This window comes from Poecilia reticulata, chromosome 17 (genome assembly GCF_904066995.2).
Source record: "Poecilia reticulata chromosome 17, P_reticulata-male-v2, whole genome shotgun sequence".
NCBI classification, from domain to species: Eukaryota; Metazoa; Chordata; class Actinopteri; order Cyprinodontiformes; family Poeciliidae; genus Poecilia; species Poecilia reticulata.
The window spans coordinates 27323437-27350432 of NC_088846.1; the positions used below are offsets into that span (position 1 = coordinate 27323437).

Genomic DNA, 26996 nt, shown 5'->3' on the forward strand with positions numbered 1-26996 from the left:
GATTAAAGATAATTTAACGTTTCTTTGGAATTCATAAATTATTTTATAAAATACTCCCTGCACTGCATCTCCAGCTTTTTCTGTTCACCTTCTTAAAACGTTTGTCTGCTTTTCTGATCATGCTCCCAAGTTATTCACTTCAAAGGCTGCGTTTTACAGTGGCTAACCAAAAGCAGGAAGTGGACTACGGTGCACGGCATGCTGGGTAAATTCAACCAAAACAAACACTAGAGTAAAATCCTACAAGCACTAAAATCTGACGCTGCTCCACTTTTGTTTCCATTTTGTGAATAAGGAAGTTGTGTTCAGTGTCTTCTTCAGAGATTGTGTCATTTCCTTCTGTGTTTCTTGGTGCAGCGCCCCTAGAGGCCAGGAGGGGAACAGGCTTTTCAATTATTTTGGTTCCTTTGGCTCAATGCAGTGTGAAAGCAAACTGCAGCAGCTGAAAACGTAACAAACGTAATTGATTAATCATGGTTAATCGTTTCAGCCCTATTGCAAAGTTTTAATTTTCACCTAATTCTCCCCCGGTTTGGTCAGGATGGGTCCCCTTAATGAGGGACTTCCTAAAACACCTCTTCCATCCAGCTGAATCTGATATAAAAACCATCCGGTTCTCATTAGGAGGGGAAAGAGAGGACGAGGAAGAAGAGGAGGGCCAGTGTGGAAGAAATGAGGTCATCAGCCGCCCTGCCTCCGGAGTGAGACTGGAGGAGGGGTCGGCTCGATGAAACGGAGACGCTCAACTCACAGCGTTACGATGAAAGATAAGACAGGAAGTCATCAGGCTTTCTGAGTCTTATCATGAATCACATCCTGCATTATTCACCTTTTATTTGGAGGAATTTCCTGGTAAGAGAAAATACTCAGGAAATTATACTTATTTCTGTTTGCAAACCGGAACCACGTGGAAACCGTTCCATCATCAGAGCAGAGCGTCAACCTGGACCCCAGGAATGTCTTCCAAACACAAGAGGCTGTTCTGATTCACTCTTTAAACCACCACACATGCTCTGGCTGACCTCTCGTCCATCCCAGCAATGCTGTTGTTGGAGCAGCTCCACTCAGGCACCGGTCCAGGCCACAGTCCCGTCACAGCAGCTCTATCTATGGTCTCCATCTCCCTAGATGGCTTTCAGGCGACGTGACAGACATCGCTTCAGTTAGTTTTACCGGGTAAAGGCGAGGAATCAGGCGCCAGAACAGCAAAACTACCAAGTTTATATGAAACAGTGCCAAATGTTGTCCAGATTGTCCAAAATATAGGTATTTAAAGGGAACCCCTTTATGCAGAATTAATATTTTTCATGGTTTTGTATTTCCATTTGTGTTTCTACTGCACCTAAAAACAGCACAAACACTTAAAAACAAAACATCCAGTCATTTTGTGGCAATACATTGTTCTCATGTGACGTCACTTCTGGGACAGCCATCTTGGTAGGTATCGGAAACTAATGGTCATAACAGTTGCTATGGAGTTGCTATGGCTACAATAAACAAGCCACAAACTTAGAACTAGCTCTCACTTCATTCATATCTGACTTATAAACAACATAAGTACAGTTTTTGAGTACTCCATCTTTATTGGTTCATCTGTGCTTAGGCTGCGATTACCTACCAAGACGGCGGTCCAGTGCCGCAGATCACTTCTGGTTCAGACTCGTGGGATCTATGTGCAAGTTAATGTTTTTGCTGTCTGGAAAATGAGTCCTTTCAAAAAACCTACGGAATATAACGTCACAAATTAGAAGGGACTGCCCGTTACCTAGCAACCACAGCGAAGCCCTGCCCGTTTCCTAGCAACCACAGCTGAGTTCCAGCATGTTTGGTTTTACTGCTGTACAATGGCTGCTGGAAAAGATAAGTGTTTTGTTGTCGACTCACTACCAGAAACAACTTGCTGCATTCTTGTTGGATGTACACCAGGCTCTACTAATGCTTTTCAAAGATGTACAGCTGTATAATTGTGCATCTGTTTCATTTTGAGTGTAAACGTTGATTTGAAGAGGTGTGGCCAGCAGCAGCTTATTTGGATTTAAAGAGACAAGATCCCTAAAACAGCAAAAAGTACAGAACTGATCAGACTAAAATATCATCATCAATTAATGATTCTGTGCAAAAAATATAACGAACATGTTATGCTTCGCCCACAGACATGTCCGAACCTGTTCAAGGAAGCATCATAGGTCAACTTTAATTTATTCAGAAAAATATCCAGTCAGCACCTCCTGCTCAGGAGGCCCGGTGGGATTTCTTTTCACTGCATCTTATCGTCTAAGCACTTAGAAAAATCAATACAGAAACAAACACCAGGTCAATAACTGTAGAGAAACTCTTCTTTTGTGGTGAGTCAGCCTTTCTTTCATCCATATGTTCTCAATTATGACGCCCTCCAATTACCAGGCTCATTATCTTATTTCTTCAGCACCTTGAAGTCAGTCCGTTTACTCTGAGGCAGAGTTTAAAACGGAGCATGGAGCGCGCCTTGCAGCCGGCTCCTCTGCTGATATTCTGTGACGGGTTAAACGGAGCATCGAAGCGGCCGCTTGGGGAAACTCCTCTGGGTTTATTTAACCTCCTGGCCCCGTCCCGACCGTCACGCCGCCTGTCTGAAGCGGAGGCAGGCTGCTCTATATTCAGCTCATACCAAGAAAGGGCTTGGATCAGCAACAAACACAAAAATCAACAATCTGAGGTTGCCTCCGTAACAAAAGCTCAAAATCTGCAGAAAACTGGTTGCTGACTTTCAGCTAGAACGTCTGTGTTGGATTATTACAATGAGAAAATCTAATTATTTTAAGAATAACGCACGCAGAGAGCCTAAAACCCTCTGTGGTCGACATATAAACACAGAAATGTGGTGTTTCCATCACGCCGGGTTGGACAGCTCGAGTTTCTGTCAAGGATCTCCGTGTCTCCGTGTAATTTGTGGACAGTGTGAGCAATCCTGCTGCAAAGCAACCAATACTGAACTTTTCTTTTCTTTTTTTGTTCCTGGGTCCAGATGTGACTTTGCTTTTTAGTTCAAAGACATTTTAATGGAAAAGAAAAAAAAAATCGCAGAGACTTCCAGACTGGAGTCGTTTTGAGAAAAGAAAGAAAATTTAAAGACAAAATGCAACAAATACAAAGATAGAGCCTGAAGGAAGGAAGGAAGGAAGGAAGGAAGGAAGGAAGGAAGGAAGGAAGGAAGGAAGGAAGGAAGGAAGGAAGGAAGGAAGGAAGGAAGGAAGGAAGGAAGAGAGAGAGAAAGAGAGGAAGGAAGGAAGGAAGGAAGGAAGGAAGGAAGGAAGGAAGGAAGGAAGGAAGGAAGGAAGGAAGGAAGGAAGGAAGGAAGGAAGGAAGGAAGGAAGGAAGGAAGGAAGGAAGGAAGGAAGGAAGGAAGGAAGGAAGGAAGGAAGGAAGGAAGGAAGGAAGGAAGGAAGGAAGGAAGGAAGGAAGGAAGGAAGGAAGGAAGGAAGGAAGGAAGGAAGGAAGGAAAAGACTAAAATGAGAGAAAGAGCACAAGGAACTTCAGCAAAAAGGAAGAAAAGAAGGGAACATGTAAAGAAGGGATGAAGGAGGAAGCAAAGGTTGAAAGACAGAAGGTTAAGAGGAATAAATACAAGAAAGAGAAGAAGAAAGTTTTAGACAACAGATAAGAATAGAAACTCAGATAGTGTGGTAATCTGTCTTTGCCTTAAATAAACATCTGGACACAAAAAGTGCAACGACCAAATACTGAAAAGCATCAGAGTTCAGAGATCATCAGCAGGACAGATACTGGAAACAGAGTTCAACCAGTTCAACTCCAAACTGGACTGACTGTTTTCCAGTTTGAACAATAAAGAAACATTCAGTCTCAAACTGGCAGCCAAGATAAATGAAGTAATTCCCATTAAATTCTCAGAGAGCAGAGCTAATAAAGGTCACAGATAAGCTGATTTATCAATAAAAAAAGAAGAAGCTGGTCTCATTTTATAAGACGAAGATGGAAAGGGAAGGAAAGGGTGAGTGAGGGAGGACGGGAATATGGGAAAATAATCAACAAGTCTGAGGACGAGCTGCCGCTTTTCCTGGCAGACATCACACTTTCTGAATCCGTATAAAAGCTGATAATTTCAGACATGACTGGGCTGCCGTGGCCTCGATCACAGAGCGAAAGCACCAGAAAGCTTCTGGATATTATACTCCGAAGATTCCAGCGTGAGCTTGTAAATGTGTCCCAGTGTGAAGAGCCAGACATTCCTTCCAGCCTTTAAAAAGCTCCAGAGGAATATCAGAGCCGAGTCGCAGCTGCCAGGAGACCACCAGTCATGTTCAGAGGGGCAAGCACCCTCACGCATGTTTTATGTTCCTCCTCTCTGCCTCATCTCGCTCCAGGTCTACGTCAGCCCGGATCAATGGAGAGACGAGGTGCTTCGAGGCTGACGTCAAAATAAGTACAGCTCATCTTCACCCCTCAAGGGCATCAAACTGGACTTTAACTGGGCCAAAATTACACCAGCAGGTCCCAAAAATGTTTTACATATATTCACCTAAATCATATAGTTAGTGGAGGTTTCCAGGTGCTCCATGCTGGTGTAACAGGTTAATTGTGTCTCCAAGTCAGGGGTGTCCAAAGTGCGGCCCGCGGGCCATTGGTGGCCCTTGAATACTTTAAACTTGGGGATTTTGGCCCCTGTGCAAAACGTTTGGACACCACTGCCCTAAGTCTGAATTTCACCAAATCACTCATTACTTTGTCATGTAAATGTGTTTGTTTTATTTTATTAGTACCTGTTTGAACTAAGCAGTGAGTATTTCCCATTGCACTTGAACGCACCTCATGCAGCGCAGCCATGTAAACTGATGCATGCAGGAAGGGGTTAAACGCTGCACTGGGTAAGATGTGCAACACTCTGGGTCCAGAATAAAACATTTTTAACTCACATTTCATAAGTTGTATATTATGTCTTGTTTCATTGTGGGTTATTGTCTGGAATATTGGATAAGAAATTAAAGCATATTTAAATACACTAATATAAGTTCTTGTGTTTTGCAACATTAGCTTGATTTCACACAGTTGTGCTGGGTTTTGTTTTTTTTTTTTTTTTTGATTTTTCTCATTTTTCTTTACTTTGTGTGTATTTTCTTGTAAGGGGAGATCAGATTATTCTGTGTTTCTGATCATTTCGGTGCCGGATGAAAATAATCCAAACATTTAGACAGAAAACCAAATCACTCATCAACCAAAGAGTGATGCTTCAATGCTGCCAAGAGCAAGTAAATCTGATCAATCTTTTGAATATCAGCCGGCTCTCAGTTCTTCTTTGCACTTTTTATTGCAGATATATGCATATTATAAACAAACTGAGTAGTTTAAATAACTGATATGAGTCACAATCGTAACAACAAAGAGCCTGGACCCTCCATACACCTTAAAATAAATCCTAAAGTTTTCAGCACGTTCAGTAAACCATCACAGAAAATCACACCCACACCGTTTCAATGTCCGGTTTGCGTTACAAAAACAAAGACAAGCAAATAAATTTCTCAGCAAATCTAACCTCTGACCCCATGTTACAACAGCTTCTGCTCTCAGCCACCGTCCACGTTTTGTTTCAGATAACAGAATTTGACCCTGTGACCTCTGAGCGATAAATCGCGGTTCGCTTCTCTGATGTCAGGTTCACACTCTGGGCACTTCCAAAGACGATGAGAGGAACAGAGGAGCCAAACTTAGCCGGGATGTCAGGATGACGAGTTCACAAAGAGTCAAATTTACAACAAACTGTTGATCAATGTAAAGAACGGCGCTAACGTCTCAGACAAAAAGAGGCACAAGTGTATAAAAACCATCAGGTTATCCAGCCACAACTCACTCTGTCTTTGTCGTCAGCCACGTCACAAAGCACGTCGTCCAGGTCGAGGATGCCGCCGTCGCCGTGCTCCAGTCGGTGGACCTGCAGCCAGTAGTTCGCATCCTGTTAGACAGGAAGACAAGGAAAAAAAAGTGGTGAATAAACCCAATAATTAACATTCATATTGATTTAATTAAAACTGAAACCAAGAAAAAAAAAAAAAAAAGGTTAAACTTCCTACACATTTTTCAGTTTACGCTCTCCAAAATTCAATTTGCAATTCAAATCGCTTTCTCTCTCCCTTGGATATTTTTACCTTTTTCATACTATGGACAAGTACTGTTGGACAAATGATGGACAAACTAACCGAAGGACAGACTGACTGGACGGACAGATGGATGAATACAGAACCATGAATGAACTATGGAAATATTTATGAACTTTTCTCCCTCCTCCATTCAGATATGAAATAAAAAAAACATTTCAGGTGAACGTCTTCAAACGAGAACAAACGTAACAGGATGGACTGATGGATGAACTTAATTATCCTCTAAAAACACCATGGTGACTGAAATACAGAGTTTATCAGGGGAAATGAACTGAAACATCACATTCATCTTCTCCAGATGTCACTGATGTTCACTGAGGCCTCAATAATCATCAGAGCTTGACGGGAATCCACTCACAGCTACTGCACAGATAGATTCCCACGGCTAATGTTTTGACATTTAGAAACACTAAAAAAAACAGAAATAAAGATCTTTGTTATCAATATGTCAAAGCTAGCAGGAAAAACTTCAGATATGCATGTTAAGGCAGAAATGATCAATAAATGGTAGACTTAAAGAAAGGTGTTTAAAGGATTTACAATGATTGCACAATCAAGAATGTTTATCCAAGGGTTTTGATATGCAAAATGTACACCTTTGGGTAATAACTCATGAGAACAAACAAGGTCTCGCCCTGGTTAGCTTGTGTATCATGTTCATTTGTGTTCGGCTGCAGAGCGTGCAGCATGTGGGCATCAGTCAGCCTGGCAGGTACAGCTTCGCTAAACGCACGATAAACAGATGAGAAAGACGAGCAAAGAGGCAGAAAAGCATGAATACGACGCTGCTTTTAATCAGTGTGTGAGGGGATTCACATGAAGGCTGTTAAACAACAACATGTTGCTGATAAAATGGGACAATGAATCCTCTTAGTGAGACTTTCATTTCCTCTTAAAGTCAGAAACAGTCAGCAGATTGGTCAAAAACACTTGTGTTCCTGTTACCTTAGAGGGAAAGGTTTTAAAAAAGTCTGCCAATGCATGCAGGATCCAACAAGTCTAAATTTAACAGCATAAAACTTATTTGGTTTCTTCCTTTCCATTTTGTGAATAAAGTGTCAAATTTGATCAGCATTCTTTTAATTATTTTTTTAAATATTTATCTTTAGGGCCCACCTGTTGAGTTATAATTTGGCATGTGACCATCCCAGTTAAAAAAACGATTTTTTTCTAAACATTCATTCTCCCACTTCTCTTATGTTTCTGTACAAAGGAATCATATTTGATTGCTTACACCGCATTACATTCAGCTCAACACCGTTTGGCACCAGACGTAAAACATGAATAAAACTTCTTCAATTTAAGTGAATAATGGATGCCCCCAAATGTGGATTGATTTTAAAGCTCTTGAGCATTCAGAAGAGATACGTGTCACGAGATTATAAGACAAAGGAAGCCAAGAAAAAACAAACGATGCTTCAACCATTGTTTAAGTCCGCATTTACCACATGTGGCTTCTTCTGGTGCAGAATTATGCATAAAAATAGAATAAAATGAGACATGCCCTTTCAGACTGCAGACGCTTTGAAAACTTTCAGATACGTCCGATTTAGTACAACGAATCGGATTTTCTGGAGGTGAAAAAAATTACTCATGTTGTCCAAACTGCCTTGAAAAAGTTGGATATGGGACGCATTTGTCTGCTGTGTGAATTTAGTCTAAAACCAAAAAATTTCAAACAAACTGGATGAGAAGACCTTTCATGCATCTGGAACACAGTAAAGTGAACTCTGCCATAAAGTTAAGTAGAAACAGTTTGCCTCAAATCAGAGTAGGCCAGTCCCAGACGCCATTTTGCAGCTTTTTATGGAATCATTTCTCCAACACACCTGAGTTCCCTCATCAGCAGTTCATCCTGCAGAGGCTTGGTGACGAGACATTCATGTGGTTCAGGTGTGTGTTGGAGACAGGGTTGTTAAATCTGACTGATAGTTTCCAGCCCAAATACAGGGCTCAACCTGAACACAGTGGAACGTAGTGACACTTTATTAACCAGTGACTATTGATCAATAACGATGTCATGTTCAACAGATTCTTACGACTGCGTCGTTCAAAAGTCAAACATTTTCAACTTTTGAAACTCTGAAATTTCTACGTTTTTTCTAGAAATTTCTCAGATTAATGTAAAGTTCTGAGTTTTTTTCTTGCAGATTTACTCATTTTTTCTCCCTGCAGGAACCCTAATATGTTATAGATAAAACGAGTACAAGAACACAGCATTTTAATTGGATTTTCCTATCAGCACTTCCTAAAAACCCACCACATGTTGTGAAAAGCAGCCCAAATTTTAACAATCAGCCCTTTTTTCAAACCTCTCCAAAAGCAGCTCAATTGTGGAGAAACTCACCCAATCTGGCAACACTGGTTGGAGAAAGGATGCATCTAAAAGTAGCAGGATCTCCAGGAGTGGGCTTGAACATCTCTGCCTTAAAACATTCAGAGCTGCAAACATGTTATATACCAAGAATCCTATTGTTGTTGTTTTGGTTTCAACCAATAAAAGACTGAATTCTCTTCCCATATTGTGCGAGTCTTATGTGAAGTTTATTCTGTTTTCAGGGCCACATCAAAGCGTGTGTAAATATGCATGCGTTTGTGTGAGTGTCATTCAGCGAGGCCAAGCTCGTCGTGCAAAAATAGCTCACAGCAAATTCCCCATGACCAACTGCAAACACATAGTAAACATGTCAAAAAGCCTGACAGAGACAGAAAAACGAGTCACAAAACAGAGTTTCTACTGACGTGGGTCAGCGTGGAAATAAGCCACGTCACATTCCCACAATCTCACTCTCGCCTGTTCCATTTGGTAGCTAATAGAGATTTACACACAGCCCTCGTCTGAGGGGGGCATTAAACGACGAGGGACAGATCTGGAGCTGGATCACAGCAGCCGTCGCCTATTGTAGCGCTCATCTGTCCGACAGCAGACCTGGAAGGAGGCCAAAGGCAGGCGCTGGGACAGTCGGCGGGAAGCCCGGTTTCTGATTTAAGGCAGACAAGCCGGCCTGCAGAGCTCACTGTGCAAAAAGAAAAAAAGACCACGCAGCGCGCCAAGGTCCGACTGAAATGTACCATCTACTGTACAGTAATGAGGATTCAGGAAATAATAGTGAGGTCATTATAGTTTAAGAGTGCAGACTGAAAACAAGTCATTGCAATAACACAAAATATAGTTTTGTGTTGTAGTAAAAATGTAACAGCAACAGAAGCAGGAAACATCAAAGAGGAGAAAAATATGACTCAAATAAGACGAATATTAAATGTATGAATCATGAGGAAAGAACATTATGTGGAAATATTGATGCAGCATTTCAAGACATCAGCATAGAAGCTAAAGCTTTGGAACAACTAGGATTTCAATAAGTGGAAAGTTACCGTAATTATGAGTTTGAAGATAACTTCAAGGTTTTTGAATGGCCATCACTAAGATCTGATTGAATTATTTTACGAGTGTTTTTACACCTGAAAGAGTCGTTTTGATTTGTTTGTTGTGTCAAAACCAAAACCCTTTGAGCAACCTGTTCCCCCTCCTTACCTGTAGGGGCGCTGCACCAACGACCACTGAAGGAAATGACGTAAGCCTCTGAAAAAGACACTGAGCGCAACTTTCTTCTTCACAAAATGTGAACCAAGATGGAGTTGATTCAGATTTTAGCGGTTGTAGAAATGTCTACCGGAAGCCATTTCTCCCGCTAGCGCTAGGCTAATGCATTTGTTTTGGTTGTATTTACCCAGAATGCACTGCACTACAGTCAACTTGCTGCTTTTGGAGCGATCTCTGGTCTGCTTAATGTTCACATACACCTTCAAACCTACAGTAGGATTGCAACTAGCGATTATTTTAGTAATCGATTATTCTATGGATTAATCAATTAGTTGGATTTTTATTTAACCACTTAAGATTATTTTTTTTTACATAATCACATCAAATCAAATTTTATCTGAAATGCGATACCATTTCAGCAGCAAGGCGTTTCAAAGTGCTTTACAACATAAACAAACACAGAATCAACAATATAAATCACAATATTAGAAAGACAAATGAGCAAATTTCTAGCAAAGGACGCACCTGCAGCTAATCAAATAATGTCTTAATCTGTTGATTATTTGTGAAGATTAACTGATTAGTAATTGGATACCAAAAGGTGTATGCCAGGGGATTACTTTCATTTTACAGAGTCTGAACCAGGTGAAGCTAAAACTGCCACGTCAGAAGCTCTGGGTCAAATACATTCGATTTTTTAATCTGAAAAGTTAAATTTATAGATTTTTTGGTCATTACCGCTCTGACGTTCTTCAGCAAATGGCCTAATTAATAGATTACTAAAATAGTTGATTATTTCAAAAATCGATTAATCACAATTATTTGATTAATCGTTTCAGCTCTAGACTAAACACATATTTAATAATTTTGGATATCACAACATTACACTTTGTCTAGGATTTAAATCATTCATAGAAGCCTTCTTTGCATCAGGCTTTTCAAACCAAAACACCTCAGAACGCCCAACAGCAGAACAGAACTTAAGAAGAACTCCTGATTTGAAGCACAACACCGTTTCCCAGCACCGTAAACACACCACAAACGTGGCAACAACACTTGTGACCCATTCTGGCCACTTTCAGGGGTCTGTTAACACCTGCTACGCTGCTGTGAGTAAACTTAAAGAGTGAAATGTCTCTGGAGGACCAGATCCCAGACGTGGAGTCGTGTGAAAGCGACAACGAGGTTCAGCAGAACCAGAACCCTGAAGACCAGGAGGAAGATCCCAACAGCCTCTTCAACAATCTCACCTCATTCCAGGGCATTTACACAAACAACCAAATAATCGACAACGAGGTAAGGCAGAAAATAGGGGTACACCGATTGCAGTTTTACGGCTGATCGCGGGTTACTGATCTGTAAGAAGCCTGATAATGGCAGAAACTGATATTTTTTTGTCTGAAATGTAGCTAAATTGTTCTTGATGTCACGTGTGCGAAGTCCCACCCCCAGCTTCCTGCTGTAGGGCAAAACGCTGATCACTGGCGATGACTAGCTTTGGTTTTAGCTGTCAAGTTGTCAACATATGATGCTAAATCTTAAATGTACGTCTGATATATAAGAGAAAAAGGGGCGCAGTGTTTTGTTATTAAATGTCAACACTACAACAAATAGATAATAAGGTCAGAAAAAGTTTTATTAAATAAAAACAAGAGGGTGGGAGAAGTAGGCCAGTTATGCTAGCTTGACTTTGAAAACTCTAGCATTTAGATGTGCTGTGGAATTTGGTGTGCTTCGGTTCAGTTACAAAAAATAAAAAAAGAAAGGACGACCCTCACACCGGCTCTGATATCTTATCGTGTTTAAATTATTTAATACCTCTGCTGTTCTCAGACGATCACTTACTAAAAATTGCAGGTAAACATGATCACCTGAAAACATGATACCGTAACAAACCGAATGTTCTGTTCTGTGTGTGGGAAATGTTAGCGAACACTGATACACTAGTGGAGCTGCCGTCAGTCTGTTGCTATGGCAACTGGTCTGTGTGTATCGTAGCCGACAGAGCGAACAAATAGGGGAAAAAAAATACTCAAAAGTGTTTTTTTTTCTGTGTTATTTCTCAGTTTGCTGTGGCGTACTGTACTAAATTAATTATACCAACATCTCCAGGTTTCATTTTGTTACCTGAATCGTTCTACCGCAGCAGCGCAGCCAGCAAAAGAATCATCATTTCGCCTGCCAGTGTTGTGCGCCTGGACAAAATTTTCATATGCAACATGTCTACACCAAGAAAGTCTCTGAGTGGGAGGGATTATTGTTAACTGTGAATATGCAGACAAAACCTGTTGGGTGGGTGCATCGGTCAAACCTCTCTCACGGCGGAGCGGTAGAGGACAGTATTTGATCATTAAGACTTTTGTCAAGGCAGATAAGATCGGATCCACATGGAAGTACCGGCTGGTCTCCGAACTCCCAAAATTCAGAAAATATAGACCGGTTTATCGGTGCACCCCTACCAAAAACAGATTATTCTTTACCGTAGCTTCACTTAGTGGCTTAGTTTTTAATGCAACATTAACAGAAAGTAATAAAATCGTACCAAATCTTTGTCCACAGCACGCGAATGAAGCTGCAGAACGACAAGTCACTTACAGCCTGGTTTCAGAGGTGCTTGAACTGTTTCTAGAGACCACTTCACCAGACGAAGAGCTGAGCTCGGGCAGCGAGGACGACGACATTTTACAGGAACTTTCAGGCCTGATTGATGATCTGTTTGACGAAATGTTCTCATCGTCGTCTTCCAGTGAAAACACTGAGCTGGAGGACAGAGACGCGGAGGCGAGGGCAAGGGCTTTGAGAATGGCGGAGGAGGATGAGGTGGCAGAGAGGGCATCAGTGGCACCGGCGGCAGCAAACGAGGGTGGACAGAACAATTCAGAGGAAGTACAAAACCAACAACAGGGAGAGGAAAAGAAAAACAGATGAGGGGAAAGTGCTGATATTCTCTTAAGATCATACAGAGTGCGTTTTGCCCTTGCAGGTCTTTAGAGAGGATCTGAATTTTTAACATTAAAAGCTTCTCCAATTTTACCAAAAATACTTTCTTCATCTTGTTTGTGGAGCGGCGTTATGAGGAGCTTCTGAAACATTTCCCACTGTTCTTGGAAATTGTCCTTTTGACATAACTATCCGTATCTGACGGAGCTGAAAATCTCATCTGGTCATTGTGGTTTTACATCCACTGTCCAACGCAACAAATGCTACAATTTCTGGGGTTTCAACTCAACAAGTTGCACTTCTAGTAAATGCACCGTCCTGACAAGATCCTATTGTAATATTTTGATTTAGTTCAGTTTTAATACAAAAGAACAGCCATTAAAGTCGCGTCTCTTCCTCTTGAATATGTCATTATACAGCAGATAATTAAATTTACTACCAGCAGATTAAGATCTACTGTTTAAATCTGCAGCTAATTATTATTTTATTAAGTTGTTTTACAGAATTTTCTCTTTTACTTGCTCCACCCACCAGGCAAAGTGTTGTTTAATTTATAGGTCTGTTGCAATAAATCAATAAATCAATTAGTCGCATGATAAACTACAACAAGCTCCATAATTTCCATCCATCCATCCATTTTCTTACACCCTTGTCCCTCAGTGGGGTCGGGAGGGTTGCTGGTGCCTATCTCCAGCTGGCGTGCCAGGCGAGGGTCACCCTGGACAGGTCTCCAGTCTGTCACAGGGCAACACAGAGACACACAGGTGACACAACCATGCACACACACACTCACACCGAGGGGCAATTTGGAGAGGCCAATTAACCTGACAGTCATGTTTTCGGACTGTTTTTTGACCTGGAGAAAACTCACCATGCACAGGGAGAACATGCAAACTCCATGCAGAAAGACCGGGGCCGGGAATCAAACCCAGAACCTTCTTGCTGCAAGGCAACAGCTCTACCAACTGCGCCACTGTGCAGCCCTCAATAATTTCCATTTGTAATTTTTCTCTTTTCTCTCTACATACCTAAATCTTAACGATAAAAGTCTTCAGTTTGGTGCTTTGGTCTCAATTAGACCTTTTTTTTCAAGGGCAATTTTCTTTACAATTCATTTTATTTGTTGTTCTGTTTATTTTGGATATTGAAAATGTCTTCCAGTTCCAGCGTTAAATATTCATTAGAATTTAAAGTTTATTGATCTTTGAGAATGTGTTCTTGCATAACTTTGTATTATTATATTACTTGAAAATTGTCTCTAATCAACAAGATTATCATTTATTGCAACAACTTGACAGACCTAATCAGAATATCTTGTGGTGTTGTTCACTATGATAAAGACAAAAATGACAGCATCGTAAGGAGTTTGAATATTGATATAGACCAAACACCCATGACAGTGTGTGAAATATTATTTGTTTATTTAAAAGTCTCAAGTTTTGAAAAGCTGTTCAGTTAATCCAATCTGTCGCTATAACAACGTTTAACATCCCACAATTCAGAATGATAACTGTAGACCAGTGGAAACCTGGATTACATCAGTTCTGATCAAAACAGGGACACAAACTTGATCAGAACAACATAAAACTGTGGGAGTTGATCCATGAATAAAGGAGGACATAAGTGCCTGACCTTGCTTGTTGGGGTCAACATAGGATCTTAATCGACTCCCACTTCCATTTAATCTTATTGCCTGCGATACCATCTGCTGCTATTCAGCAAAAGGCCAAAACACATTTATTATTTATGGGCAAATATGGGTGGAAGTTTGTTGATGAATGCACCTGATTGTGCAAATTTTTTACTTTATTTCTTTAAATTTGCCGCTGAATTTTCAGTCTATTCAAGCAAAGTTTTGGCTCAATTTGCACCAAAGCGAAACCTTTTCCAGAATCTGTAATAAGAGCTACCTTAAAGCATGGAGAGGCCGTTCTGTCAGTACGAACCATAAACACGAGCGCTGTGTGGAAACCGGCCGTTCCTGGCAGATTGCTTTGTTTTTGTTATAATCTCCATCATTTGCCATCAATCAATCAAATTTTATTTGTATGGCACATTTCAGCAGCAAGGCATTCCAAGGTGCTTTACATAATTAAAGAAAAAATAAAAAGAGCATGCGACACTGAATAAACAGAAAGAGAGATTTTGGGGGGAGAAAAAAAAAAAAAGATTAAAAAAGATAAAAACATACTTTTGTTACGGAATCTAAGCGTCTGTCGTCGCCGGACTCTGCCGTCCGTTTAACACGGGTATCATCCAGGCCCCGTCGCCTAACAGGACAAGGTCTCCAACCTTGCAGCACCAGGCTCCGTCCACATGTCACTCAAATTTTTGCGCTAGGACTTCACCGTCCTACACGGATTTTTGTCCATTATTTTTGACCTGTTAGAATTTACAGGGTTTTTCTGTGCGCGCAGTGACCCTCAGCCACTTTCACATCATTAGAAAGAGGAATAAAAAGAAATTAACAGATAAAAAGTAAAGATAAAAACATTAAAAACATGGAAGACATCAAAACCCGCACTTTAACCCTAATTTAGCCATAAGCAACTCTAACCAGGTGGGTTTTAAGTTGAGATTTAAAAGCACCCAGTGTTTCAGCTGTTTTACAGTTTTCTGGAAGTTTGTTCCAAATCTGTGGTGCATAGAAGCTGAATGCTGCTTCTCCTCGTTTGGTTCTGGTTCTGGGGATGCAGAGCAGAACCAGAAGATCTGAGGGGTCTAGACGGTTGGTACAGCAATAACAGATCTTTAAGGTATTGTGGTGCTAAACCGTTCAGTGATTTATAAACTAACATCAATATTTTAAAGTCTATTCTCTGAGCTACAGGGAGCCAGTGTAGGGACTTTAAAACTGGTGTTATGTCTCCATCTTCCTGGTTTTAGTGAGAACGCGACCAGCAGCTTCTGGATCAGCTGCAGCTGTTTGATTGATTTATTAGTCAGACCTGTGAAGACGCTGTTGCAGTAATTAATTGTAAACGCATGGATGAGTTTCTCTAGATTTAGCCATCTCTAGCCATGACGGGTTAAAAAGCCTCAGGTGGTAGCTGTAAATGCATCATCCATAAAATATTGTGACTTATTTTCTCTTTCCCAGCACCTTCACAGGGGAGTTTTGACTCGCTACATGCATGTTGTGAAGCATCAGTGGAGCTTTAGTGCAGATCTGATCTACTTTTACTTGAGCGTGACACTGTTTCAACGCGTTCCCCAGTGAAATGATCGCCTGAAAAATGCATTTTGCTGCAGCTTTCTTCCCTTCCTGCCTCCACATTTAGAAAGATGGAGCTGGAAAGCGACTCTGGGGACACAGAAGATCTGAGGGAATAATTAAGTAATTGTAGATTAAGGGTTTTAGAGCAGGGAGGGATTTATTTAAACCCAACCAGACGGAGAAACTGGGATGAACACAATTAAAGACAATGAGATATAAAACAACATGACACTTATCTCATGGTAATCAAAAAAACACGACCCGATACCATCGGGGACAATGGATGCCGCATCCTCACCACAGGCAGCACTAATAAGCTGTGGATTAGGAGCACACAGCAGGCTTATTGGCACCAGAGCGTGCTGACGGTGTGTGTCCACACACAACCTGTGGAAGAGCTTACATCACCCTGACTATCTGCAACAGGCATCTGCAATTAAACCGGAGGATTTGGATGCCTGCAGCGGTTTCTGGGGCAACGCAGCAATGCATTTATTTTATAATTTAAACCTGCAGCTGTCTTATGTTCATGTTTTACAAGCAGAGAGCAAAAGCATTTGCTTTATCCGTCTGTAAATTCAGAGAACATCAAACCCAAACAAACTGATGCAAGACAAAAAGATGCATCTTAAAATGGCTGAAACTGTTCCACGTTGATGACTTTTATCAGGTAAAACTATTTGGAGTCGCTGCTTTCATCTGAAAAGTGAAGTTAGCATTTCTAACTAACATTACTGAAAAAAATACCCTTAATTGTGATGACTCAATTATTGAAATAATTGTCAGCTGATCTCGTAATGCAGCAATCATTAATTGGAGTACACAGACTCAAAGAAAAACACAGTCAAAGCTAAAATTAGGCCAAAACTGTACAGAAAATATGTACATTTCACATTTAAGATGAAAACACTTCTATGTCTTTAAAAATTATCTACCCAGAATTCCTCAAGTGACAGTTTCAGCTTCATATTCTGTATAAAAAAATTTAAAATAACGTATCCAGGTACTAAATGGTACATAAAAAATAATCACGAGATCAGCTCTTATCTGATCTTGTGATGTGAACGGCTTAGTCAAAGCAAGACAGAGAAAACCAAAGATCCTTTCATAGAGCCATAATGACACCAGTGAAAAGAATTTGAAATTGCAAAATATGATTAAAGTGTTACAAAACGTGTGCAACAAATGTCAGCCGTTCATATTGTAATAAAATAGCAGATTAGATTTGCGCATGCAGATAAACCTGCGCTTTGTTTGCTGTGTAACAACTGAGGCACCAGAAACAAAGTCACTTCACAGGGAATAAGTTTCACGCCTAAAAAGTTAGCAGGACGTTTGCGATATTCGCTGTAAATTCGATTTGTGTAGAAAGAGAATCTGCATGGGGAGAAATCTGCAGAAAACCTGACATGATCTGCAAACAGCCTCCAATTGCTTTAGCATGAAGTTAATTTTTAAAAAGATTTGGATTTATCTGAATGTGAATTTACATCCCAACTACATCTCTCCTGCCCATCTTCCAAACTTTCCTCCCTGTTTACATGCCAGAGTGGGATTCAAGGACCCTGAAACTCAATCTGCTTTACAGTCAGTCAGGAGTGAAAGGAGAAGTAAAGACGGTTCAAACAAAGCCGAAAAACACAAACAACTTGTCAAAACTCTAACTAAACATTTACTTTTTTTAATTCACCTCCGGATATTTCTAATCTATTCTTATAAACTCAACATTAGACGATGTAATATCTTCATATCAGACTTAAACAGTCAATCCAGGTCAGACAAGCCCACCCTGTGGTGGTGCATTTCCACTCATTTCCTCCAACTTGTTCCCACTGCGAGTGTTGGATCAGGGTCAATGTCCTCAGGTCGCAGCACTATCACTCCCTCTTTTGTCCTCGTATTGAACCAGTCTACCTTCCCCGACGCTGAACCCCATTTCGCCGAGAAACCGAGGCGAAGGGAGAAAAGACCCAGACACAGAAACCGGAGAGAAACCGCTGGCAAAGAGCAAACAGCCTAATGGCAACGAGGAACAATGTCGCCATTCACTGAAACTCTTATCTGATCCAAGCAGGCCAGAGCTTGACAGGTTAACATATTACACTCTAGAAATAGTCAAAATTACGCCGTTTATAAGCCGACATTAAACTAAGGCAGGTAGGACACTTTATTTAGGACATTAAACTTTAAAAACTCTTAACAAGGGTTTTTGTTGCAGCGTGGGGGATTCACATCCCCATGATGGGTTAGTGAATGTAAACATGAAGCTAAAATGGAAACCTGTGCAGAATACAGAAGAGCCTGCAGCCTGATTAACTTTATGAATAATGAAGAGTCACACAGAAGCGTTGCGAGTTCAGCTTTCTGTCTGTGGAGCAGCCGGAGAGAAAAGAACAGAACGAGACGGAGGACGAAGCCGGTCTGCAGGGAGGCTGAGCAAGAACACGGCCTTCACAGGAGAGCGGAAAAAGAAACTTTGAAACTCTGAAATGTTATGCAACTTTTCTTTTTTTTTTTTACATCGCTATTGCATGGTTTGGTTTTGCTTTAAAAGGCAAAACTGTTTTCTAATTCAAGTTTTATTGCAGCACAGGGGCTCACAGTTCGGCCCGTCACGATACGTTTTGATGGATGATAAACAGAAGTTATCACGATGAAAGATAGCACAAAAATGCAATTATTCCCAAAGAACTTCTAATCTCAAACACTGAAATGGAGCTGGAGGACATTTTAAATATCCAAAATAAATAAACAAAACAAGCAAATAAATACAATGAATTATGAAGTCTCTCAAACAAAACTGTCCTTCAACAAAAGAACCAGCTGAGACCAAAGCTCTAGGCTGAAGACTTTTTTCATCCAGTTCCAAGTAGAAAGAGAGAAAAACAAATCGTACGAATGGAATGAGCTTGTTTTAATTTATCATGTGATAACTGATTTATTGCTACTCACAGTTCATGCAAATCTCCCAGTTATGTTCTGTCATAATTAGTTCATGTTTCATCTTGCAACATTAGATCACAAAGCAATGCATCTTTTTAAAAATCTTCCTTCCAGACTCTGCAGATTTCAGCTTCAGATGCTGGTTTTATTTCTCCGCTACATAAACATCCATTAGCTACAGATGCACCTTCCCAAAAGTGTGCAGTCGACGTTAAATCACATGAGAGATGAAAAAAGGTTTGCAGGTGCTACGTTACTACTCAACTGTAATGCATGTGCAGCTTTCAACAAAAAAGAAAAGAAACATTGCAACTGGCAAACGTGATTCAAACTATAAAAGGAGGAATGTGAGGATCTCTTTACTTTCATTTAAACTCAATTCAACTCTGAAGAACCTTGGATAATATGAGTTACAAGATTTTATTTCCCTTTAGGATTAAATAGTGATTTTGAACTGAGTTGAACAGACTGACTCATAATGGAGTTCAGCAGCACAGAAACAACATCAATAAAAAAAAGACATCAAAGCCTGAATCCAATGAGAATTACACACTTTCTATCAATTCTTGGGTAAAAGACTCAAAATAAAAACCAATCAGGATCAACACAGACCCTCATTACTTCCTCCTGTGTGAAGGTCATCACACTGACCTTCACACAGGTTGCTGTTTAACCAACACATCCTACAAATCGATGGCAATGTTTCCCCATACAACACCAGATAAACAATGAGTCTCTCACTGATATTTATTATTAAACTCCTCTGCCGTCATCCAGCTTTGGCTTTAGTTTTTACTCAACGACGAGCCGCTCTGCAACTCGGCTTTGTTCCAAAATATAAATAAATAAATCAAATTCACAGCAGCTAGATTTTATGTTTACTCACAGAAAACCAGAAACTGAAAGCAACATAAATACGTCGTAGAATGTTATCTTTTTAAAGCGACTCTTAACAGGGAAGGCATTTAGCAACTGAGGAACAAAAATAAAAATCTAAATTATTTCTGTGATTCTCTCCATTGAACTAAAGCAAACTGGGATAATTCAAATCAAAAACTACAAACTCAAACTACAGAAGTTAATATCCAACTTTCTTTTGAAAAAACATAAAATCTATTTTTTTTTTAATAAACAAAAAACAGTCAAAACGTTGAACTCTTTTTGTGATTCAGCAGAAGAAATTTGAAACAACCCTAGTGGAGAATAGATAAATAAATGAAATGACTTAATATTTATTGACTTTTTTTGCCAATCAAGTCAAAGTCCGTCCTCCTTTTCCAGTTTCCTTCTATTCCTTTTAAAGTGCATTAAATCAATTTTGAGACAATAAAAACAAACATAAGCTTTCTGAAATGAGGCGCTTCTTTTAAGCTTCACCTATTTTTACTCGCATTCTTTTAGTTGCATGTTAATGTAAATTTAGATCATAAACAATGGGTTGTAGGTTCAATCACACAGGTTGAATGGAAACCCAGCAACAAATAATCAGGTTAATCCACATCTTTAATCACCAGCTGCACCAGACAATACAGGTACTTTAAAAATACTCAAAAATATTAGAGATTCTTGTCAACTCAACTACATTAAACCTAAAAAAAAAAAACACGAGTAGTAACAATTAAAACAAACTTTTTTATATTTAATAAGAATTTCACTCACTGAAATTGTCAGTCTCTTAGAAAGGGGGAGGAAAATGTAAGACTCATACCACAGCGTCAATAAAACGTTACACTCAGACGAGTCTACAAAATCTCTCCTGATCCTCAAACCTCATGGAAAACAGGAGTCAAAGCCGAGGGGAAAATAAAAACACCAAATGTTTACAACTCCAAATAACCCTCACTTTTAACTACGGCAAAATAAACTGAGCAGAAGGTGAAGACTGAGACAGTTTCACCAGTTTCATAGACTAAATGATGAGGTAAAATGTGTTTTTTTTTATTCATACACCCAAAGATGCTGCTGCAAACCACAGGAGTTAAAAAAATAAAATAAAATAAGAGGGACATCCCATCGTTCTTGTTTTCCATAAAAACCAAACGAAAGTGTAATTATCAAATATAGAGCCGCAACAGGAGACAGGAATGTGGAGATAAAATCAGAGCGACTCGGAGGCATCAGAGCCAGGCACCTTCAGTTCAACGAGACACCGAATCCTCTCAGCGTGACGTCACTCCTCACAGCTTCGCTCAAAACTGGTTCCAACAAGGATTCAGTGAAACCAATCAGCCGTATTTCATAGTATTTAGCCACCGATTCCTCGAAGGAGAAACAAACCACAACTGAAACACAAATCCAGGTCCAAATCGGTCAAAAAGATTTAAATGAAACGATCAATCATGATTAATCGTTTGTTGAAATAATCAACAACAGTTTTGGTTTCACTCAGTGCAGGTAATACTTAAGGAATGTGATGGTATTGCATTTTATTCTATAAAATGTTTTATTTTAAAAAGGAGCCTAAGAGTTGTTTACTGGCATCTTATAGTATTTAAAATATTGTAACAAAAATGTAAAAGCTGTCGAACAAAAAATCTGTAGAATGTGCTTTTTTATCTGATCAATTGTCAGACTAATTGATATATTAATTGATCACTAGAATAATTGCTAGTTGCAGCCATCCTCAGGGTTTTATCTGCCATTGACTGATTTTCATATTTTTATGGGAAGACGTTTTCTGCTGCGTCAAACAAGTTCAGATCTAAGATCACTTATAAAACCTTTGGGATTCCAGCAGGATCACGTCTGGATCCATTATTATTTGTTTTTACAAGCTCCCTGTAGCTGCCATTATGTCATCTTTTAGTGGAACTTCTTGCATCACTTTTATGCAGATGATATTCAACTGTATATGACTTTAAGCCTCTTCGGATGGATAAGGCTGTCACAGATCAGCGATTGGCTTTTCAGCAGCCAACACCAAAAAGACTTGGACCCTGTAGTTCCTTCTTTTTGTCCAACTCCTAGGGCCAGGATTCATTGGTGTAATGTTTGATTATTCAATGTTTTTTGACTCACGTAAAATCCATCTCGATCTAAGGAACATTTATGAAACAATCTGTTGTTCAGGTGAACAGAGATATTTACAGTCCTCCACTTCTTCTCCCGTGATGGAAATGGTGCTCGACCTTCCCCCCCGTTTCTCTTCAAATGTACAGTTATCTCCTGTGTTTTGCTCACATTCAGGATAAGATTATTGACACAAAGCAGCTGTCTGTACTAAGCTCTGATCCACCCGACGACTGCAGAGTCATCTGAGGATTCAGCTCGGTGAATATCCATGAGTTGGTAGATTTTCTCCTGCTTTACTCTTCTGCACAACTTCCTCATGACGTCTTCATGATGCTGCTTGTTCACCAGAGTTGTCAAACAATCTTCTGACGTCTTCATCGAGCAACTAGATTTATACCGAGGGTAAATTATGCTGGACTTTTAAAAATAAATTCTCTTTCCACTTCACAATCACAGGCTTATTTGAGTTGGTTTGGTATATAAAACCACAATAAAAAACATTTAGGTTTGCGGTTGCAGTTCAAAGGGTCTGTATACATTGTTTTTTTTCCACCAGGGAAACCTCAACATTTACAGTCGAGCCTCATATATCAGGAATAATTGTGCACCCATGTGAGAGAAACGTTGCTTTCCTTTCTTCTGCGCAGTAGTTTGGTTGGACGCATGCAGTGGAGTCAGACTTTCAGGAGTAACCAGGGAGGGGACACATGCTGCAACACAATAACCTGGTTTCTAACGTCAGTGACAGTGCGGCTCGGATTTCAAGGAGCAGCTCTGGTTATAGACACTGTGGTGGGGCAACAAGAAGCCACACAGCCTCAACTGAGAGAGAAATTATCCCGATACCAAAGCGCAGTGGCGCAAAAAGTGGGTATGCAGGGTATGCAACGCATAGGGGCGCAGCACCAGAGGGGGCGCCAAAACCCCGTCCGGAGGGGGCGGCGCGCCAATGATGTTTTCCCATACACTTTAGCGCGCCTTACGCTCCTTCACCTCGCGCACATAACGAGGTAAATGTAGTGAGTGTTACCCTTCACCCATCGTCGCCTCAGGGGGTGGGGGGGCGCCAATCTGTGTTTTCGCATCCACCTGAATAATGTGTAGTTGCACCATACCAAAGCAGCAAGCTGAAGCTAGCTCAATCTGCAGTCATAGGTCGTGTTTGGACAGTTGTGAATCTGGTAGTTAATTGGTACCTCATCTGAGTCTTGGGGGTGTTTAATAGTTGTTACTGGTTTATTTATTGTTTTGAAATTCTTCCAGAAGTCTAATTTTATCACCAACTGTGCATTTCATGTTTGGAATCAGAAGCCGGCGTCTCCAAGATCTAAAACACGTCATCGCCAAGACCTGAACTGCTCGATTATTAAGATGCAAAGGTGTCGAAGTGACGGCACAAGAATGCCAGACGTGCAGGACTGACGAAACAGACAAATGCAGCCAACAGGTGCAGGCAGCCGACTCAGATCAAGAGAACAATGCATGGAGGCTGAACAAAGTAAAGCCGTCAGGCGGGGAGGGATCACAGCGTCTCGTCTGCTTCACGTCACAAGCCTCTAACAAATTAAAAGCCTTCATTGTGAAATTCAGAACCAAAAATGTGGCAAAGTCATCCCCGTCTCCACCTGCTGGATGAAAGAAGCCAAACGTGATCAGACTGGAGGCGGTCCCTACGTCGCTGTGATCGATTGCCATCAGACGATCTCGTAGTTCCAGTCAGATGGTTTCTGGAAGAATGTGACAGCAGGAAATCCCGTCTGTCAGAGGTGGAAGTTTTACCGAAATAAGAGGTTCTTCCACCTACTTCCCACAAAATCAAAGAACCAATTAAAGCCTCAAAGACATTTCCTGTAAACCTAAAGCTTATCAAACTGGTACGACTTGTTAAACTTGTACATATTATCAGCTATGAAAACAAAAAACTTGAGTTGCATCTGTGGTTTGTTTACTTTGGTGAGAATCAGTTGATGAGTTTGTGAACTTGTAACTTTTTTTGAAAAGAAATATTTCAGTTTCAGTAACTCCTGGAGATCACTTTTCATTCACTTTGGTGTTTTGTCTTTATATTTCACAGACATTTTAAATGTTTTATGAATCCTTCCTTCCATGAGTCCATGACTACACCTCTGTCATCATTATGTAATGCAATTAATGCAAAGCTTAAAAGTACTTAAATAAACTAATAAACAGTTTCTTACAACAAAAATAACATTTCTAAAAATAGTAATGAAAATATATAGTGTGTTTATAAATGAGCTTCCAAAATCAAACTCTAAAAAATTTATATATTTTATGTCAAAGCAATCGAACGTGAAGTACTTTTAAGTCAAGCTGGTCAGGATCTTTAATAACTTAGAAAATAACACTTTAACCATTTTGTCCAAGTTTAAACATCCCAAGATGTATTTTTTTTAAAGTGATTACATATTAAAAACAAGAAGAAACTACATCTCTCTTTCACAAATGCTTACTTGTAAGGGAAATAATGTCTCTTTAAAGTTCTGCTGAAAGAAGCAAATAACTGAGGCTGATGGAAAAGGCTTGCTTTTTTCATTGCTTCTCGTTTGCCAAGGATCCAAATGTAATCAATCATGTAGTCAGTGATGGCAAAGCTGCAGGCAAAACCGCAGGAAACACCGACTGCTGTCAAGAAGAATTGTCACCTTTCAGAAACTCTGCGGTTCAAACCGATGTCCCCAAACACACATTCAAGCCTCTAAGCCCTTGATAATGAAGTCGCCTCAAACTTGGCACAGAAAGAGGCAGATCCAGCAAGAGCTTTCTTTGGTGCCTTTTAAACATTTTGTTTATTTTTTTTTTTTAAAGCACTCCAGTTTGTCCCTCTGAACGACAAACAGAAACCACCACCATGGAGACGAGCTGACATCACCACCACATGCGCCATGAAGCTCTCATTTCAGCCAATCAGGGACTGAAGTGGGCAATGTGAGTGGAAAAAAAAACAATGTTTGAGATCCTGAGGGCTGTTTGTGGGTAGATGGAGGAGAGGACCGAGTCTGAAGCTACAGAGATACAAAAAAGTTAAAAAGCTGATAGTAAAAACAAGAAAAACAAAAAATAATTTGAGCTTTTCAAGATGAAATACCTTATGCATCAAAAACCCTTAGAGATTCTGGAGCGACACCAAAATAATCAGATTCAACCAAATTTGATCTGTTGCTATTATTATAAGACTAAAAATAAATAGCAACATTTATCAGCCAACAAGCAAAGTTAACAACTAGATAATTTATGTTTTTTAGTCAACTAGAGATGATGTCAAACAAAAGGTGGGAAATGCAGCAGTTAATGTGAGGTTTGGTTTTGGTGCAATCCAGTGGAGGCTAAAAGAAACGAACAACATTTTGTTTTGTGGCAATAAAAATAAGGATTTATTAAGGATTACCTTTGTGAGATTTCACATCATTTACTGTCTTATATCAGTTAAATACTGTTTGTTGCACAAGGAGTTTGGATTCAGTTGTTTATCAAAACACTTGGTTGCCGCTAAATACATTCTTGGATTAATCCTTTGGCAGACGAGGCCCCTCTGTCGTTTGGCAAATACAAATTTAAATAAACAAAGTCATATGTGGAGTTCCTCAAGGCTTTTTTCTCAGGCCAGATTTAATCTTTACTGCTCAGTAGAGAAGCCAGAAGCTGAGATATGCAGAAACATTTGGCTCCTTTTGAATTATGACATTGTTTATTGTAGTTTTCCCATAGAGACTGAATATTACTTCATCAGTTCATTTGTTTGAAATTAGCGTTTTACTATTTCAAACATTTTTAGATGCATTTTTTGTGATCAAACTGTAATTTTCTTGCAAATTTGTTATTTTATTACAAATACACTTGCCTTACTTGTTTTAAAAATGTTTTGTAAATCACATTAGATTAAACTTTACCAGCCAAGACAGTACAAGAAGAAAGAGAGCATTGAATATGACAGACCGGATAAATCCCACCAACAATAGTTCAAAGTTTTGAGGTAAAATGGCTTAAGCCTTCAGGATCTGTTGTCCATCACATTTCATCATACAATAAAGAGGCGTAATTCCTTCTTAAAACACGGTTCAATCCTTCAGGTTCAGACACGTTTTATATCAAATCTGCACACACCTTTGGCCATTATTCTCCTCATCCCTGCGCTAATAAAGGGCTTCTGCGAGGTGGGTCGAATTAAGACCAGCGACTTGGCCCCGGCGAACAATCCAACAAACAATCGGTCCCAACTGTCATCTGGCTAAAAACAACCCAAGTACGAGCCGCGCCTGATCCAGTTACGAAGTCTGACGTCATCAATGGGATTTGGAGACGTATGAGGGGTAAAAGTAGCAGGAACAGTTGGCAAAAAGGCAAGCATGAGATACAGTGCATGGGATTATTTTTGCCGAGTCAAACTCTGCAGTCTGGTGGCATCATGTGACCATTTGAGTGAGAAGATAAAAAAGTTCAAATATGTCATGTATTGCAGGAAGATTTGTTCAACTCCAGCACTTTACACAAGTCGCAACAGGTCCCTTATTGACTGAAATGAATAAATTTCCCATTCCTTACGAACCATTATGTCACCGTGAATTCATCAAAGGCAAGAGCCCCAGTTTTACTGGAACAGCCTGCAGGTTAAGAAGCATAAATGATAAAAACAACATCATCTGCAAAGATAGAAGATGGGGAAAAAGAGATGGAACCAGAATGAAAACCCACACAGTCTTGTTACTGTAGCCTGTTTATAAAGGTTTATAAAGACGGGCTATATTTGCCATCTGCCATTCCTACAGCTGTTGTGGCGACCTGATACGGTTGCATGCTACATCACCCTGAGGGCACACAGTGGTTCAAAGCAAACAAGTTCAACATATGTTTAGAAAGCCACAATTTACTACATGCAGCTAAACAACCAGATTATAACTCAGGACACCAGTTAAACTGAATCAGTTTCAGGCTCCCCTGCTCTGTAGGAAACCTTTAATGTGGTCAAATCTTAGTCATCGTAGCTAAATTAATCTGTGTAGCAATCAGGTCTACATGGACCTGAACTGCAAACCAATTTAATCACCGGCGGTAGACTTTAAGTTTTATCCTGATGTTTTGTGGTGCCATTGTAATAATGATAAAAATGAGGATAAGAGCCATTAGTTATGTAGGTAACTGTTGCGACTGCATGGCGCACCAACCACAAACTCA

The 26996-nt window shown here is 40.0% G+C and overlaps 2 protein-coding genes across 11 annotated transcripts in view; one reads left to right on the top strand and one right to left on the bottom strand.

The window, feature by feature from the left end:
• The window catches only part of pard3ab (par-3 family cell polarity regulator alpha, b), a 277414-nt gene that overhangs the window by 227747 nt on the left and 22671 nt on the right, over window positions 1-26996 (bottom strand). For all 10 annotated transcript variants that reach the window (XM_008433894.3, XM_017309968.2, XM_008433899.3 and 7 more), the window contains exon 2: window positions 5844-5945. In XM_008433894.3, the coding sequence (XP_008432116.2) occupies window positions 5844-5945 (102 nt within the window). The remainder of the gene's footprint in view (window positions 1-5843; window positions 5946-26996) is intronic.
• LOC145548124 (uncharacterized) lies at window positions 10696-12736 on the top strand. The gene is made up of 2 exons (XM_081598803.1): window positions 10696-10990; window positions 12254-12736. The coding sequence occupies exons 1-2, from the start codon at window positions 10826-10828 to the stop codon at window positions 12620-12622; spliced, it is 534 nt and encodes a 177-aa protein (XP_081454929.1). The 5' UTR covers window positions 10696-10825; the 3' UTR covers window positions 12623-12736.

What these genes read in the sequence shown, in the direction of transcription:
- LOC145548124 (XM_081598803.1), top strand. Translation starts at nt 10,826, where the DNA reads ATGTCTCTGGAGGACCAGATCCCAGACGTGGAGTCGTGTGAAAGCGAC. An exon ending in ACCAAATAATCGACAACGAG is followed by an intron (nt 10,991 to 12,253) that starts GTAAGGCAGAAA and finishes CTTTGTCCACAG; the next exon opens with CACGCGAATGAAGCTGCAGA.